Source organism: Melanotaenia boesemani, chromosome 13 (assembly GCF_017639745.1).
Source record: "Melanotaenia boesemani isolate fMelBoe1 chromosome 13, fMelBoe1.pri, whole genome shotgun sequence".
Taxonomy (NCBI): Eukaryota; Metazoa; Chordata; class Actinopteri; order Atheriniformes; family Melanotaeniidae; genus Melanotaenia; species Melanotaenia boesemani.
The window spans coordinates 24006073-24024005 of NC_055694.1; the positions used below are offsets into that span (position 1 = coordinate 24006073).

Here is a 17933-nt window from a genome sequence, read left to right on the forward strand (position 1 = left end):
TAAATAAAATAACAACAAAGCCTAATAAAACATAAGATTATAGAACTTAAAGTTGTCTGTCAGAAATGAAAATAAAATAATTATATTATTGTTGAAACTTAAAAAAATAAAATTGTAAATCCACATAAAATGTACCTATTTTCAAGGACTTTTTGTTTAACAACAGTTAAAAAGTTTAATTACAGTTACAACAAACAAACGCAAAAACATACAAAAACTCCACTTTCATACTTCCATTGTTATGTTCAACATGCTGTACACTTGAATGGTTCCTCCATCTTTGGTTGGCCAACACAGTCATGGTGGAACCACCTTCCACAGGCATCACATGAGATCTGTTTGTGAAAATATGTATTAAATGTAAAAGTCATCATATCTTCAAAAATATTAACTAGAGGAATGACGTTTTAGCCAGTGCTTCTGTGCTGGCACATTTCATGTTCTTGTTTTGAACCAGTGTCAGTGCTTGACCTGAATCAGAAATACATGTCTTTTGTGTTTGATTTTTTATAATATCATGCTCCTATTTGTTTTTCACCTTTTTCAAATTGGGGGAAAATATACATATTCTTTTATTATTCATCACTTTTAGGATATAATCTTACTGTGCACATTTGGCCTGAGATGGAAGATTAATTGCCAATAAGTGAAATGAAACAGTTACATATAATCCTGTTCACATTCCAGCTCTGAGGGGATCGCAAATACAGTACAGAACAAGATGACAAATGACATACATAAACAGTGGAATGATGAACAGAATCAAGTACTTAAGAAATAAACATGGTGTACCCAACAGAAGTTAAGACCCCAAATTTACTTTCTGAAAGATGGAGCACACAACTGGATATTCTAATGTAAATTTGACTAAACCTTTATTTGGAACACCTTACTTTTTCAATAGTATGATTTTTCTTAATGTTAATGGGTGCTGATTTAGAATATGATTTATTTCATCATTCTTTGATTTTATTTTTTGTAAATGAAAAGCATAATTAGATATCCATATTAATTGTATATTAATGTACATAAAATACCCAAGTCAGTTGTTCCTCTGGACTGCCATCCACACTGGCCTCCCCACAGTGAAGACACAGGTTTGTCAAGTCATCTGTCCAAATATTGCAAAATTATTTTGAAACAAGGTAATGATGACCACATCAGTTTTCATTTGCAGCACAATCTCAGCAATGACAACTAGTGCAGTCATATTTATTTTCAATTACTGTATTGCATGTATTGCATAACTTACCTGAATCTCTGAGAAGAGTAGTGGCAATCTGCCACCGCAAATCTGACACATCCTTTGGGGAAGCAGGAAATGTGACTGGCTGATTGTGTAAGATTTTCTCTGCAAAGTGATTGAAAAACAATACAGTCAATTAAAAATACTTTTAATGACGATCAATGAATTTTATGCAACGTACTGTGTGTGTACACAGAGTTAAGTAAAAGGAGTAATCTTTTACGAACCGCAATGGCAAAAACACCACAGGACGTGCTGTCTGGTTGGTGGGGATGAGGCACTGTGTCACATTTCCACCTTGACACGTGTATCCCTTTTCTCCTCATGAGTGCCCTATTTAAAACATCCAGTGTAACATGCAAAAAAAAACTTTTCCTCAGAACATAGTAAGTTATTAAAGACAATCAAGAGCACAATGATAAACTTGTGATACTGTTATAAAAAACAACAAATGTAATTTGTCCAATGTGGAACCTATATGATTTGGAATATTTCAAAGGATCTCAGAGGACCTCTGCATTATGTAATAATGTTCTCATCTATAGCAATGAATGACAATTGTGTTATATTACAACTAAAGCTATAATTACAGTTTACCTTGATGCATCCTGGCACCTTTTTAACTTGGCAGCAGTTTCTCCAAGTGGATCCAGGAGGAGTGTCTTGTTCTGTGATGGATATATCACCTGTACCCAACAACAAAAAAAACCACTATAATTTAGAAGATATTTTATATGATATACAAGTGATTTTTATCAGGTACAAAACATAGTACCTAATCTAAAACCCATGTCTTTGAAAAATATATGTAACATGCCAACTAATATGAAGAATGTTCCGTAAAACACTTACAACCAGAAACCAGTGATGGTGTTCATTCACAACTCCAAACAGCAACTGATATTTTGAAGGGTCCCACTGAATCAAGGTACATAAATAAGTTTAGAGTTGCAACCATCCACATCAAATTAAAGTCGCAGGAATATGTTACAAGAAAATAACTAACTAACCCTGAATCGTGGAACTTTTCCATTCCATATTGATGTTATTCCATATGTATCAATATGAAGAACCTTCTCTGGTGACTTCACATTGTGCTGCCTCTCAAGCATGGCCACGTAGGCATTGATGACCTAAGAATATTGAGATGGCATTAACTGTGCCAAATATATTATTTTATGTAAACATATATACCACTTAAATTACTTAACCATTACTTTCTACTTTTTTTTATACTTATTTACTCATACTTAACTTATTAAATAACCATTTTTACCTCACTCTCTAATTCCAGTCCAGGCCTTGTTCGACTAATGTCCCAGTAAAAAATCTTATATGGCCCAATTTTAGAAAGAAGGATGTGGGGGTTCAGACCATCCCAGGCATCCTTCGCATCTACATAAAAAAGCAAAAATTATGAATTACTATATAAATGCCTTGCATATTAGGGAAGCAATTCTGTCTAGTAATAAAAATATTAAAAATCAACAAAGATTGAGATAAATGTCTAAACATACATTTCTCTACAGTCCCGGATGATGAAGCTTGAGTTGTGGCTGGTGAAGCAGAGGATGTTGGTGTTTCCAGGGCTGGTGGTTGTGCAGAGATTGATGATGGTGTGGTGGAGGACGGTGGTGCAAAAGCTGTTGGTGTTGCAGAGACTGATGGAGTTGTCAGGTCTGCTGGTGTTGCAGGTGATGAGGTTGGTGCAAGGGTTGAGAATGAAGTGGAGCTAGATGCTGGTACAGAAGCTATAACTGTTCCAGGAGCTTTGGGTGATGCTGGTGGTGGGGTTGTTGCTAATTGCACCCTCTGGGATTTTATTTGATGGGGGATTCTTGGCTGCTGTGCTTTAAAAGGCTGGAGGTGATCAATGTTTACTTTTGGAATGAATTGTGTTTCTGATTGTAGGTCTGCACTCTTATCATGTATGGCCACAATTGTAAATGGCCCGGTCCAATTTGGGTCCAACTTCCCTCCCTTTCTCTGCTGGCTCCTGATGTTTTTTCGAAGGACCTCTTCTCCTACATTAAAAGAGGCCTTTTTCTCTGATTTTGGTGTTTTGTAGGCATCTTGAGCCTTTTTAATATTTTGGCGTACCACATTAAATAGTGACTCCTGCCTGTCGATGGCCTCTGACACCACCTCTTGCTTCACAGTCTTCTCCACACTGCTGTCTATCTGTTTTGTAAAACAAAATTTTCAGTATTTCATTGTTAATAATTTTGATATGTTAACAGGGTCTCCACACTCATTAAGCATTTGTGCCCTTTTGGATGGTATAAATATGGAAGCAAAGAGATACACATAAACTGGTCTGTGAGCTGCAGAGTGACACGAGTGCCAACAGACTGCTGCATTGACGTGTGTCCACAGTTTTAGGCAGGTGGTCATAATGTTATGCCTGATCGGTGTATGTATATAGCCATCACTCATTGGCCATTTTCAGTCGACACTTGTGTAGTACTGTGTAATACTACATTTCTGTCATAAACTATTATGAATAACTAACAGAGAATGTACTTCTAACAACCAATGCTTTACAGTAATGAGCTACAGTTTAGTCAATGTTTAATTGAAAACAGAGTCTTCATCATGGTTTACGCTTTAAACCAACCTCGTAGTCTTCAGGCACCTCAGAAGGATATCGAGCCTCAGTTCCAAACAGAAGGAAGAAAGGTGAAAACTTGGTTGTGATTTGTTTTTTGGTTCTTAGTCCAAACATCACTGAGTTCAGACACTCATCCCACCTCTCAGGCCGTTCACAGACAAGTTTGCACAGTGCCCTAAAAAGTGAAATTACATCAATAACTTAGCCAACTTATTTAAATTACAGTTTGAATCCACATTATCATAATATCAGAAATATATTAAAATTGTGGCTTTATGTTGTTTTAGCACAGGATTCTAATTATAAACCAGCTTGAAGTGATTTTATAATATGTTTTAGGTTTTGGATAGGTGATTCTTGATGAGAACAGTTGATTTATGTCCAATGTACTTAAACATTATGTTTAAAATGCATAACAGCACCAGATTTTATGGCATATACCAAGTATTAAACATATTTTCCCACCAAACAAACAGAGTAATTAAGAAAACTACAATTACCTTTGTATGGTCCCGTTTAACTTTTCCACAAGCCCATTTGTCTGTGGGTGGTAAAGTGCACAGAGGCTATGCTTAATGCCCAGAGTTTTGCACACTTCTGTGTTCACCTGTTGATCAACAACATGAATGTGTGCAATTATTGCAGTAATCCTATGAAGACACTTTGTATCAGGATTTTGTAATCCCAGTGTAAAATCTCCTACCTATCCCAGCACTGTCTGGAACTACATTGTTATGTACTATAACAACATCCAAAATCCAACAAACCTCGTTAACGAACTCTCGTCCCTGGTCAGTCAAAATTCGTTTTGGGGCCCCAAAATGATAGAAGAACTTGATGATGCACTCTGCAACATTTGCAGCCGTTTTAGCAGGGAGGGCAAATGCCTCAGACCACTTAGTGAAGTAGTCCACCATCACGCAGATGTACATGTTTCCAGCATCTGTTTTTGCGAGTTTACCCACGATGTCCATCGTGCGTTGTAAAGTCCTGGATCCATTTGCCTAGCAGGGATGACTCAAACAGGTTAATTAGCTCGACTCTGTGAAAAAGTTAATGCGACTTAAGCTTATAATTGTCACTGCACAATAAGGCTGTTTAGGATTTAGATGGGCCTTCACATACCTCTTCTGCAGGGTTTTCACGGTTCTACGAATCCTTCAAAGTTAATTTGCCTGGTCAATAAACACTGTTTGACGTCTTGTGCACGTAGCGTAATTGCAGGTAGCAAACGGTGTGGATTTGTTTGAAAACAACTTTGTGCAAATAATTGAAAACTGTGTTAAAATAGTTATGCGATCGCATAAGTGACATATACTACGTGCAAAAATGAAAATATATCTTAATAAAAAATTAATGAAGTAATCTTGTGGTTTACTTGATGACGTCATACATGTCGTGTGCAACTTCTGGCACTTAACTGTCTGCTAACAATCTCTGAAATAGGTAGAAAAAGGTATTTAAAGTTCCAGAGAGGGTGGTCGCTTTTTTAGGCAATATATATATATATTTATATATATATAAATATATATATATATATATATATATGTAGGTACAACAGTGTCTGTGTACATGTTATTGTGGAAAACCCTTCAGCACTACAAGAAAATTAGAATGATTTTGAAGGTGACGCAATAATTTTTTTTCCCATTTTAAATTATACAGATGGCAGCATGAACAATAACACCTAAATTAAAATAATATGATGAGCACTCTCTGCCTTTGACTCTACATCAACTGGCCTTAGTAAATATTCATATAGTTTTTTCAAATGTGCTTAACAAGGTGGCTTAAGTTGAGGACCTTCCATGTGGATTAAGGCTGTCTCACTGGCTTCTGTGGCTATGTTTAATCTAAAACTTGTTCTATGATGGCAAGATCTGTACTGTGTGTTCAGTGTCATCATGAACATAATTATATAGAGACAGTAGGGTAATTCTGTGTAGATTTTTCAATCATCCAGGCAAAAAAAATGTATTGATCTTGAAGTTTATTAACATCAGCTGGACTTTTATTTTGTGAGATGTTTCAACACTCATTGAAGTGGCTTCTTCAGTCTAAAAAACACTTGCTGGAAACAAAACAGATATACCTCCAGACTCATTTCATTTCCATGTAGTGTGTTAATTTAAGTTGGATTTAAGTTATTAAGTTGGTTTTTTAAGCTTTTGACATTCTCCTGGTGGAGAACAGTTCTGTGTTGCCATGACAATGTGGTGAACATGGTTGACCTTAGCCGTCAGAAAGCGTGTCCCCCTGGCTAAAATGAAGATGCCTTATGTTAGAGGACTGAAACTCAGAGAAGCTTGTGCTGGACTGAAAATGACTTAGTAGAAACACTCTTGACAGATGTGGAAACATCTTCACCCTTTAAACACAGGGGGAACGGTATCTGACGGGTGAGCTCTTAGCCGTCAGAAAGCGTGTCCCCCTGGCTAATATGAAGATGCCTTATGTTAGAGGACTGAAACTCAGAGAAGCTTGTGCTGGACTAAAAATGACTTAGTAGAAACACTCTTGACAGATGTGGAAACATCTTCACCCTTTAAACACAGGGGGAACGGTATCTGACGGGTGAGCTCTTAGCCATCAGAAAGCGTGTCCCCCTGGCTAAAATGAAGATACTTTATGTTAGAGGGCTGAAACTCAGAGAGGCTTGTGCTGGACTAAAAATGACTTAGTAGAAACACTCTTGACAGATGTGGAAACATCTTCACCCTTTAAACACAGGGGGAACAGTATCTGACAGGTGAGCTCTTAGCCATCAGAAAGCGTGTCCCCCTGGCTAAAATGAAGATACTTTATGTTAGAGGGATCAAACTTAGAGAAGCTACCAGTGGACTGAAGACATGTCAGCAGAAACCCACCGGATATAGCTTCCCTACAACAATATGCCTTAACAGAGCTCTCTCTTGGCAAAATGTATGCAGCTGCATTCCTGCTGAAAGAATGTAGCCCAATACAGTCAGGAAAACACACTGTGCATATTTGAAATGGTAAATCAAATAGGTTTAAATAATAATTTTAATTGAATAAACCTGAAGTTTCCAAACATTACACAAAGAAACACTAAGTGTGGTTCTTTGTTTATAACCAAATCAAATAGGCTTTCTTCTAACAAAGCACCTAAGACAATGTTTCAAAAAATTTAATTATGGACATAAGTCTTTAGTTGTGTCAACAATGATAAAACACAGCAAACACTTTACAATGACTTTAACTTTCTCCAGCCCCCAACTGACGCAGTAGATTAAAAAGACGATAACAAAGTCAATTTTGCCCTCTGCTGCTATCCGTAAAACCTTGGTGCCGTGAGAATGGCAGAGGCACAGATCTAGAAATGGAGCAAACAGAGAAGCTATAGGTGTGTCCCAATTCAGGGTCTGCACACTTCGAAGTGCGCAGACTACGTAGGCTACAGAGTGTCCTCCGTAGTCTACACACTTCGAAGTCTGCTTAACGTTGGTGAAATGGGACAGCCTACCTAGTCTACAAGAATTTCCCATAGCAACAACACAGGACGTTTAATCACTTAAACCTCAGAAATTACTCGTAGGAAACGTCAGTAGACGCTGAACACGGAGCGGCAACACCGACAGTAAAAAAAAAAACAAAGAAAAAAAAAAAAAACGGTTTGAGGCTCTGTTGTTTTCCAGCCGGTACACACTTAATTAACCCCTTAAAAGTCACTGAATATCAAATATTACCGAATTTTAATGTCACCATTTAACAAACATGCTTTAAATGTACTTGGTTTTGTAACGTTTATACTAAAGTGTAGTTAAAAAAACGAACTTCTTTTAAAATAAAACTTTATTTAAACTTAATACGACTCTTCTGAGGTTGCTGATTCGCCACCGTCATGTGCGCAACGAATTGTGGGAGAAAAGAGGCCGCGAAGGGTGCATCACCAGCATCCTTCGTTTGAGGCCAAACGAAGTGCGGATTCGAAGGGTGGATTCGGAGGGTCCTTCAAATTCCAATAATACCTGACTGCAGCCCGCAGCCGCTACAAACCACGCCCACTACAAACCACGCCCACAAGTCGCTACGGTGGCTGTGGAGTTCCAAAGCATGCCGAAAGCAAACAGATGGGAAATAAAACCATACCGGGAGCATTAACGGTTGATTCACCACATTAAATGCCTTCCAGTGCAAACAATGGGCTTGAAACAATTGATAAAAAAGAGGCAAATGTGCAGAAGGTTATTATGAACTAAAATTAATATTTCTAATAATAATAATTAGTAGCAGTTATTTAGATTTAAATAGGTTGTTTACTCCAGCAGTTTTCCAAGAGCCGTGTCACAGCTTGGTCTACTATATCACATGCCATAAATATCACTGAAAGATAATGATTTATTATACTAAAAAGGGATTATGAAATTGAAAAATTACCCATTAAACTATCAGCAGCACAGGGTGCCACAGATGTGGAAAACATCCAGTGCCCAGGTCATCCCACCCCACAGAGTCACTATTGACCTGTGGCCCTGACACCTCACCTGGCAAAGACTGGAGAGGCTGGTGCTCCATCCTCTGCATTCTGTGGTACAACCCTCAGCAGATCCTCTACAGTTAGCTTACCAGCCAAACATTGGAGTTGAGGATGTTGTCATCTTCCCTCTGCAGACATCCTACCTGGAGAGGCCTTGAAGCACTGTGAGAATCATGTTCTATGATTTCTCCAGTGCTTTCAACACCATCCAGACAGAACTCCTGAAGGATAAGCTGGATCATGGTGTGCCAGGACTTCCTGACCAACAGGTCTGTGTGTGAGGTCAAGGGATTGCGCTTCTGACACTGTGTTCTGCAGCACGGGGACTTCTTAAGGGACAGTTCTGGCTCTGGCTCCTCTCCTCTTCATCTACACCACTGACTTCATTCACCACCAGATATAAAATACCAAGTAAATACACCAACGCACACACACATATATATATATATATATACACATATACATATATATATATATATATATATATATATATATATATATATATATAAATAAACAGGCAAAGAGGTTAGCTATTTCAGTTATTCATCTAAGTCAACTGTTTTTGCTTTTGGGCCAATTTCACAAGAAAGAAGTGGTAATCCGCCAATCCCAATTATGAACACTTTCTGCAAGAAATGAAGCACATGAAACCCATATAAATCACATTAAGAGCAGGAAAGATTTCTAAACCAGTCTTTAAATAATGATGGATGTATCTTATTTTTGACTGAAGTTACTTTTCTTTTTCAGTGCTTCTGTAATACTGTACCATATATGGCAATCTCTCTCTCTTACACCGCCTGCCATAACATGTCCCATTTGTACAGTTCATAAATAAAATAAAAGATCTTACGGCTTAACTGAAAAGAATGCTGGCCCTTTGAAACAATATTTCTTAATTATATAAATTTAGACTAGTGAAATAAATAGCTCTTCACAAATATTTAAAATATGTACCTTAAAACAGAATGTTTAAAAGTTTTAAAAAATATGAAACAAATGAAACCAACAACAGTTTAGTGTTTTATTGGCAACAGCTAAAGCATCTGCACAAAGTCCTTGGACTCGAGTGCTCTTTGGAGTTGTTCTTTGTATGTCAGCATTTTCTGCTCTGCCTCCTTGCTCATGTTTTTTGATGCATAATGTGCAAACAGCTGTTTCTCACTGATGAGACAAAATGAAAGAAATAATCACAGAAAATTCACACAGAGAGGTTTTCATAATAAATGTCCAAATACATGTAAGTATTAGCACACTCCTCATGTTTGTAGTATACCTGTAGTCATATTGCAGTCCACATTCATAGATTTCTGTGGCCCTGTGCAGGGAAACAGCATGTACACCAGCAATAGCATGGAGTGTTGCCCGTGTCATGAGAACAAAAAGGACATCTTTCATTTAGACTGTAAATCAGTCTGGCATGTTTAAGATATACAACTTAAGTTTAAAAGACTTACAATAGTAATACATACAAAACATGTTAACATGATCAATTCTAAAAAAATGTACCTCTGGCAGAAGCACGTCCATAACAAATGCCACTTGATCATGACATTTGGTTCCCTGTGCTTCCAACAGACTGGCCAAGAAGCTCATCACTCTGTCAAGCTGGTCTTCTTTCTCGAGGAAAATTCTCACTCTTCCCTTTGATGCCCAGGACGGTGTGAGTTTTCCTGCGATGACTGCCTGTAAATATAATAAACATTTTTGGGAGGTTCCTCAAATAAATAAACACTAGGCTAACCGAAAGAGGTTCACTTTAATCATTCGTCATATTGACTGAATTAAAGAGTATGAATCAAAATGAATTTTTAAGCTCACTTGGAGGTGTTGTCGCAGGCATTCATCCTGAGTGATAAATGTTAACAGAAGCTCACTGGCAAGGATTCGCTTCTGTTCAGCTTGCTGAGCTCGTTCCTAAAATTAGATGAAAAAAAGTGATTTACATATTAAAAAATACACCCCTGCCCTCCACACCCTATGTACAGTACATACACACATGCAGTAGCACAATACACATACGTATCCACCCCCACCCCAATACTGTAACATGGCTGACCACAGAGACCTGGGGTGAGAAAACACCATGCTATTCTATGGGAGCTGTCCACACAGAGCCGTCACTGGGCACAACTAGAGGACCAAGTGCAAACAATCATTCGGTTTCTTGATCGTTTGCATGTCCTTACCACTAGCCTGTTGAAAGACATGTCCTCACTCAGGATGCCAGCATCTCTGGTTGTGGTGAACACATCCTGGCGTTGGTCACTGCTGTCATTATTGTCCTTAATCAAGACATGCAAAACACGTGACTTAGTGCACAGCTGTAAACACTATGTTGTTGTCATGCACCGATCTTCACTCACTTGAACCTGCTCTCTTGATGGAAAACTGTAAGGCCTCTTACAGTACATGTGATCAATTTCAGGGTCAGTGTGCTGTGGATTCTGCAGAAAGTGAATAATAATTGCGTCGCTTTTATGGGGATCCAGAGGGGATTGATGCTTTGCAATTAAAATTATGCACCAATCACAAATTGTTTTTTGACAAAATATACAGTTTTCTATTCTGAAAAGAGATCAACCAAAAATCATGGGTAAAGCTCAAGGCAAAATATAAAGGTGTTCTTCAGGACAACTGATGTTTCAAAATCACTCAGTAACTTAATGTCCATTAATAGTATAGCTTAGCTAAACTGGTGCATCAATAGCATATGAAGTGTGTGTCAGATGTCACTAGAATGAATGCAACCATATAATAACAGTACCATCAACAACAGACATTGTGTGCTATAAATGTTCATTTAATAGTTGTTTGAGTGGTGATCTATTTTCAAACAGGCTGGAGTGATGGATACTGTATAAGGTCCTCACTGACCATGGGGCTTTCAAGTTTTCTTTTGCGTGTGATCCTGAATACTGGTGGTACATTGTCACGAAGAGTTGCCTTTCCTTCATCTGTAAAATGAGCAAACTTCCTTCCATACCTGCAATTAACAGATTTCCATGACACAGAATAAAAAGAGACAAGTGTTATCATAAAGGGTTTTTAATAATTTAATTAAAAAATCGAATTATCTTTGAGTAAGCCCTGAACCATACCCTTCCAGCCCAAAGTTCTCCAAGAGAACAATGCACCACCATCTTCTAAGGAGACACATGTCATCCTAATGAAGACCAGATAGTGTTACTACCACAGTTGATTTTTTGTATAGGTAAAATTTTTAAAAAATTAGTTATAATTTTTCAATTTCATAGGATACTTACAACACCGAAGTCAAAGCAGGCATCCATGGCAAAGTACCAGGCATACTGTAGTGATGACAAATTATAGAAATAAATACATATAAAGACACAAGGGTTACCTGACAATTACTTTATGACATTACGCTCACCATTATCATGAAGACACCACAGTCATTGCCATGTGTCTGCTTAGGAACATCCTGTGTAACAGACAGTTACAGTTAACAATATAGCATAATTATTTACAAATCTATTTGTCAGTGATATTGCAGGAAATACCTTCAAATCCAGGGCAGTCTTCTCTGTCCAGGCTCCCGCAACAATCTGCTGTGCAAGACCTCTGAGTAACAAAAAACAGAGCAATGTAAAACATAAAAAGTATACACTGCTATGATTCTGTTGGGGAGAGAAAAAAAAACTGATACATAACATATGAACAGTATCAAAATCTGTAATCCAGGGGTAAGCAACTTCAGTCATTGAGGGTCGGCATAGGAGTTTCACTGTTGTAACCCACCTTGTGCAGAGCTTGTCACCAAGCGCTGCTAATCACCCATTGATCAGAGTCAGCTGTGTTGCAGCAGAGAAATTCTGAACACCTGCAGGATGTCAGCCCTCGAGGACTAGAGTTGCCTACCCATGCTTTACACATTTAATTTTTAAAATAAATAAAAATAACTGTAAAAAGCACTTCGACCGTCATCAACACACATATCACTATTCTCTGGCAGCTGCGGTTGGTTGGCGAATGTACTATTTAATTGACACTGTTATTTTGATATAGCCATTTCATTTCAAAATAATATAAATGTGTCTCACCTGAACGGGCATTGACATCGCGTCTATAATCTTCGATTGTTTATGCCACCTTTTTCTTCCGCTTCCTCTGCGTTTAGTAATCTTCGATTGTTTATGCCGCCTTTAAGGGGCGTGGTTTGTAGGGGGCGTGGTTTGTAGGGGGCGTGGTTTGTTGTGGCTTTGAGGGAAGCCCCGGCTGCAGTCAGACCCTTCTCTCAAATTCTGTGAATTGGGACAGTACTTCGCGCACCGCGATGACGTATGTGGCCGATGAATCCGCACTTCGAAGTGTGCAGACCCTGAATTGGGACACACCTATAGTTGCGGGGACGTGCCATGGGATGTGCCTTTCCCTGAATGCGCGACTGACTCCGCCCTTTTTCCTGCGGGAGGGGTAGAGGTAACAGATCCTGACGGGGAAACACTCCTCGATACAAGACCGGACCCACGCAGTAGTTGTGATCGTGTGCACAATCTGGTTCCCTAGTTTCCACATTCTCTGGTTCTCTAGCTTCCCACACAGAAAGTCTTCTCTCACCAAGAGAAAAGTTGTTCCACGGAAATAAAACTGGAACGCGCCGGGTCTCAGCCGCCTCCTCTTGCCTTCCTTACTCGGCTCTTTGACATCTTGCGCTGTAAAGTGTCGACTGCATACACGGGTGTGTGGAGTGATGATGAGATTATCCCTTCTGATGTTCACGATCCATCTCTTCCGTTGTTGATCATCCGAGGGAAACGTGTGGAAACTGGTGAACTGTATTTAGCTGACGAGGTACACAATGGAACACAGCAGTGTTCAGCTGTCGACCTTTCACGCCGCTGAAACTTGTGTGCCTGCTTCATCTCACGTTATATATTATACCATTATAGCAATACACTCTTCTATAAACATCTATACTACCTGTTGTCTCGAATATGAACAATATCTTATTCCTTTGTTTCCCTCAGTATTCAAATCTACAGCCACAACATTACCCATAGCTTTAACCGGAAGCGTTTTTACTGGCGTGTCGTGAACAGGAAGTTAAAAAAATAGCACCGTGCAAAAAGCCCATTGTTCATGTTTCAACATCATTATCTGAATTCTAAAGCCCACATTTGAAAGAAAACACTTAGGTTTAAGAAGGATTTCATTATGTCCATGTCGTGCCATCTCATGTGAGTTGATGGATTAAAGATGTTTGGTTATTCTGACATTACTGCACAAACAATTGTGGGAAGATTATATATAAAACACGCATATATCATGCCAGCAGCTGTTAAGCTGTTGCTAGGTGTTATGCTATATTAGCTAGCTTAATGTAGCTCTTTGTCATGGAACTTTTAAAGATAAATTTAAATGAAAACCCTTCCATTTTAAAAATATTTTGCTTTGCTCAGAAGTTCCTATTAAATGGGTTCAGTTAACTTTATGTTAGTAAAACAAAAATCATGAATACAATAAGCATGTGTTATGCTAGCAGCCATTCAGCATTTGCTAATTGTGCATGTTTTAACATCATTATCTGAATTCTAAAGCCCACATTTGAAAGAAAACACTTAGGTTTAAGATGGATTTCATTATTTCCATGCCGTGCCATCTCGTGTGAGTTGATGGATCAAAGATGTTTGGTTATTCTGACATTACTGCATAAACAATTGTGGGAAGATAATATATACAACACGCATATATCATGCCAGCAGCTGGTAAGCTGTTGCTAGGCGTTATGCTATATTAGCTAGCTTAATGTAGCTCTTTGTCATGGAACTTTTAAAGATAAATTTAAATGAAAACCCTTCCATTTAAAAATATTTGGCTTTTCTTAGAAGTTCCTATTAAGTGGGTTCAGTTAAGTTTATGTTAGTAAAACAAAAATCATGAATACAATAAGCATGTGTTATGCTAGCAGCCATTCAGCATTTGCTAATTGTGCATGTTTCAACATCATTATCTGAATTCTAAAGCCCACATTTGAAAGAAAACACTTAGGTTTAAGAAGGATTTCATTATGTCCATGTCGTGCCATCTCATGTGAGTTGATGGATTAAAGATGTTTGGTTATTCTGACATTACTGCACAAACAATTGTGGGAAGATAATATATAAAACACACATATATCATGCCAGCAGCTGTTAAGCTGTTGCTAGGCATTATGCTATATTAGCTAGCTTAATGTAGCTCTTTGTCATGGAACTTTTAAAGATAAATTTAAATGAAAACCCTTCCATTTTAAAAATATTTGGCTTTGCTCAGAAGTTCCTATTAAATGGGTTCAGTTAACTTTATGTTAGTAAAACAAAAATCATGAATACAATAAGCATGTGTTATGCTAGCAGCCATTCAGCATTTGCTAATTGTTCATGTTTCAACATCATTATCTGAATTCTAAAGCCCACATTTGAAAGAAAACACTTAGGTTTAAGATGGATTTCATTATTTCCATGCCGTGCCATCTCGTGTGAGTTGATGGATCAAAGATGTTTGGTTATTCTGACATTACTGCATAAACAATTGTGGGAAGATAATATATACAACACGCATATATCATGCCAGCAGCTGGTAAGCTGTTGCTAGGCGTTATGCTATATTAGCTAGCTTAATGTAGCTCTTTGTCATGGAACTTTTAAAGATAAATTTAAATGAAAACACTTCCATTTTAAAAATATTTGGCTTTTCTTAGAAGTTCCTATTAAGTGGGTTCAGTTAACTTTATTTTAGTAAAACAAATATCATGAATACAATAAGCATGTGTTATGCTAGCAGCCATTCAGCATTTGCTATTTGTGCATGTTTCAACATCATTATCTGAATTCTAAAGCCCACATTTGAAAGAAAACACTTAGGTTTAAGATGGATTTCATTATTTCCATGCCGTGCCATCTCGTGTGAGTTGATGGATCAAAGTTGTTTGGTTATTCTGACATTACTGCATAAACAATTGTGGGAAGATAACATATAAAACACGCATATATCATGCCAGCACCTGTTAAGCTGTTGCTAGGCGTTATGCTATATTAGCTAGCTTAATGTAGCTCTTTGTCATGGAAGTTTAAAAGATAAATTTAAATGAAAACCCTTCCATTTAAAAATATTTGGCTTTTCTTAGAAGTTCCTATTAAGTGGGTTCAGTTAAGTTTATGTTAGTAAAATAAAAATCATGAATACAATAAGCATGTGTTATGCTAGCAGCCATTCAGCATTTGCTAATTGTGCATGTTTCGACATCATTATCTGAATTCTAAAGCCCACATTTGAAAGAAAACACTTAGGTTTAAGAAGGATTTCATTATTTCAGTGTCGTGCCATCTCATGTGTGTTGATGGATTAAAGATGTTTGGTTATTCTGACATTACTGCATAAACAATTGTGGGAAGATAATATATAAAACACACATATATCATGCCAGCAGCTGTTAAGCTGTTGCTAGGCATTATGCTATATTAGCTAGCTTAATGTAGCTCTTTGTCATGGAACTTTTAAAGATAAATTTAAATGAAAACCCTTCCATTTAAAAATATTTGGCTTTTCTTAGAAGTTCCTATTAAGTGGGTTCAGTTAACTTTATGTTAGTAAAACAAAAATCATGAATACAATAAGCATGTGTTATGCTAGCAGCCATTCAGCATTTGCTAATTGTGCATGTTTCGACATCATTATCTGAATTCTAAAGCCCACATTTGAAAGAAAACACTTAGGTTTAAGAAGGATTTCATTATTTCAGTGTCAGTGCCATCTCATGTGAGTTGATGGATTAAAGATGTTTGGCTTATTCTGACATTACTGCATAAACAATTGTGGGAAGATAATATATAAAACACGGCATATATCATGCCAGCAGCTGTTAAGCTGTTGCTAGGTGTTATGCTATATTAGCTAGCTTAATATAGCTCTTTGTCACAGAACTGGAACTTTTAAAGGATAAATTTAAATGAAAACCCTTCCATTTTAAAAATATCTTGCTTTGCTCAGAAGTTCCTTATTAAATGGGTTCATGTTAACTTTATAGTTAGTAAAACAAAAGTCATGAATACAATAAGCATGTGTTATGCTAGCAGTCCATTCAGCATTTGCTAATTGTGCATGTTTCGACATCATTAGCTGAATTCTAAAGCCCACATTTGAAAGAAAACACTGAGGTTTAAGAATGGATTTCATTATTTCCATGCAGTGCCATCTCATGTGAGTTGATGGATCAAAGATGTTTGCTTATTCTGACATTACTGCATAAACAATTGTGGGAAGATAATATATAAAACACGGCATATATCATGCCAGCAGCTGTTAAGCTGTTGCTAGGTGTTATATTAGCTAGCTTAATGTAGCCCTTTGTCACGGAACTTTTAAAGATAAATTTAAATGAAAACCCTTCAATTTTAAAAATATTTGGCTTTTCTTAGGAAGTTCCTATTAAATGGGTTCATGTTAACTTATATTAGTAAAACAAAAAGTCATGACTACAATAAGCATGTCGTTATGCTAGCAGCCATTCAGCATTTGCTAATTGTGCATGTTTCGACATCATTAGCTGAATTCTAAAGCCCACATTTGAAAGAAAACACTGAGGTTTAAGATGGATTTCATTATTTCCTTGCAGTGCCATCTCATGTGAGTTGATGGATTAAAGATGTGTGCTTATTCTGACATTACTGCATAAACTATTGTGGGAAGATAATATATAAAACAGCACATATATCATGCCAGCAGCTGTTAAGCTGTTGCTAGGTGTTATGCTATATTAGCTAGCTTAATGTAGCTCTTTGTCACGGAACTTTTAAAGGTAAATTTAAATGAAAACCCTTCCATTTTAAAAATATCTGGCTTTTCTTAGAAGTTCTTATTAAATGGGTTCTGTTAACTTCATATTAGTAAAACAAAAGTCATGAATACAATAAGCATGTGTTATGCTAGCAGCCATTCAGCATTTGCTAATTGCTCATGTTTCAACATCATTAGCTGAATTCTAAAGCCCACATTTGAAAGAAAACACTGAGGTTTAAGAAGGATTTCATTATTTCCATGCAGTGCCACCTCATGTGAGTTGATGGATTAAAGATGTGTGCTTATTCTGACATTACTGCATAAACAATTGTGGGAAGATAATATATAAAACACGCATATATCATGCCAGCAGCTGTTAAGCTGTTGCTAGGTGTTATGCTATATTAGCTAGCTTAATGTAGCTCTTTGTCACGGAACTTTTAAAAGATAAATTTAAATGAAAACCCTTCCATTTAAAAATATCTGGCTTTTCTTAGAAGTTCTTATTAAATGGGTTCATGTTAACTTATATTAGTAAAACAAAAGTCATGAATACAATAAGCATGTGTTATGCTAGCAGCCATTCAGCATTTGCTAATTGTGCATGTTTCAACATCATTAGCTGAATTCTAAAGCCCACATTTGAAAGAAAACACTGAGGTTTAAGAAGGATTTCATTATTTCCAGTGCAGTGCCACCTCATGTGAGTTGATGGATTAAAGATGTGTGCTTATTCTGACATTACTGCATAAACAATTGTGGGAAGATAATATATAAAACACAGCATATATCATGCC

At 37.2% G+C, this 17933-nt stretch overlaps 2 protein-coding genes across 2 annotated transcripts; both read right to left on the reverse strand.

Moving 5' to 3' along the window:
• Window positions 1-1112: 1112 nt before the first annotated feature.
• On the reverse strand, window positions 1113-3971 carry LOC121652146 (cold shock-induced protein TIR1-like). The gene is made up of 4 exons (XM_042004747.1): window positions 3864-3971; window positions 2764-3427; window positions 1844-1932; window positions 1113-1304 (listed from the first exon to the last, which is right to left on the reverse strand). The coding sequence occupies exons 1-4, from the start codon at window positions 3969-3971 to the stop codon at window positions 1185-1187; spliced, it is 981 nt and encodes a 326-aa protein (XP_041860681.1). The 3' UTR covers window positions 1113-1184.
• A 5394-nt stretch (window positions 3972-9365) lies between these two features.
• LOC121652398 (PWWP domain-containing DNA repair factor 3B-like) lies at window positions 9366-12598 on the reverse strand. The gene is made up of 12 exons (XM_042005176.1): window positions 12420-12598; window positions 11880-11940; window positions 11750-11800; window positions 11622-11666; window positions 11457-11521; window positions 11233-11341; window positions 10722-10802; window positions 10545-10640; window positions 10177-10272; window positions 9865-10041; window positions 9632-9720; window positions 9366-9519 (listed from the first exon to the last, which is right to left on the reverse strand). Exons 3-12 carry the CDS (start codon window positions 11756-11758, stop codon window positions 9393-9395), a joined length of 894 nt encoding a protein of 297 aa, XP_041861110.1. The 5' UTR covers window positions 11759-11800; window positions 11880-11940; window positions 12420-12598; the 3' UTR covers window positions 9366-9392.
• Between the last annotated feature and the right edge of the window lie 5335 nt (window positions 12599-17933).

Excerpts from the sequence above, each read along its gene's own strand:
- LOC121652146 (XM_042004747.1), bottom strand. The coding sequence starts at position 3,971 with ATGTTTGGACTAAGAACCAAAAAACAAATCACAACCAAGTTTTCACCT. Across the intron at positions 3,428-3,863 it reads AGGTGCCTGAAGACTACGAG|ATAGACAGCAGTGTGGAGAA; the intron begins GTTGGTTTAAAG and ends TTTACAAAACAG. Across the intron at positions 1,933-2,763 it reads ATCCGGGACTGTAGAGAAAT|GTGATATATCCATCACAGAA; the intron begins GTATGTTTAGAC and ends TGTTGGGTACAG.
- LOC121652398 (XM_042005176.1), bottom strand. Across the intron at positions 10,273-10,544 it reads TGTCTTTCAACAGGCTAGTG|GAACGAGCTCAGCAAGCTGA; the intron begins GTAAGGACATGC and ends ATCTAATTTTAG. Across the intron at positions 10,042-10,176 it reads GCCTGCGACAACACCTCCAA|GCAGTCATCGCAGGAAAACT; the intron begins GTGAGCTTAAAA and ends TTATATTTACAG.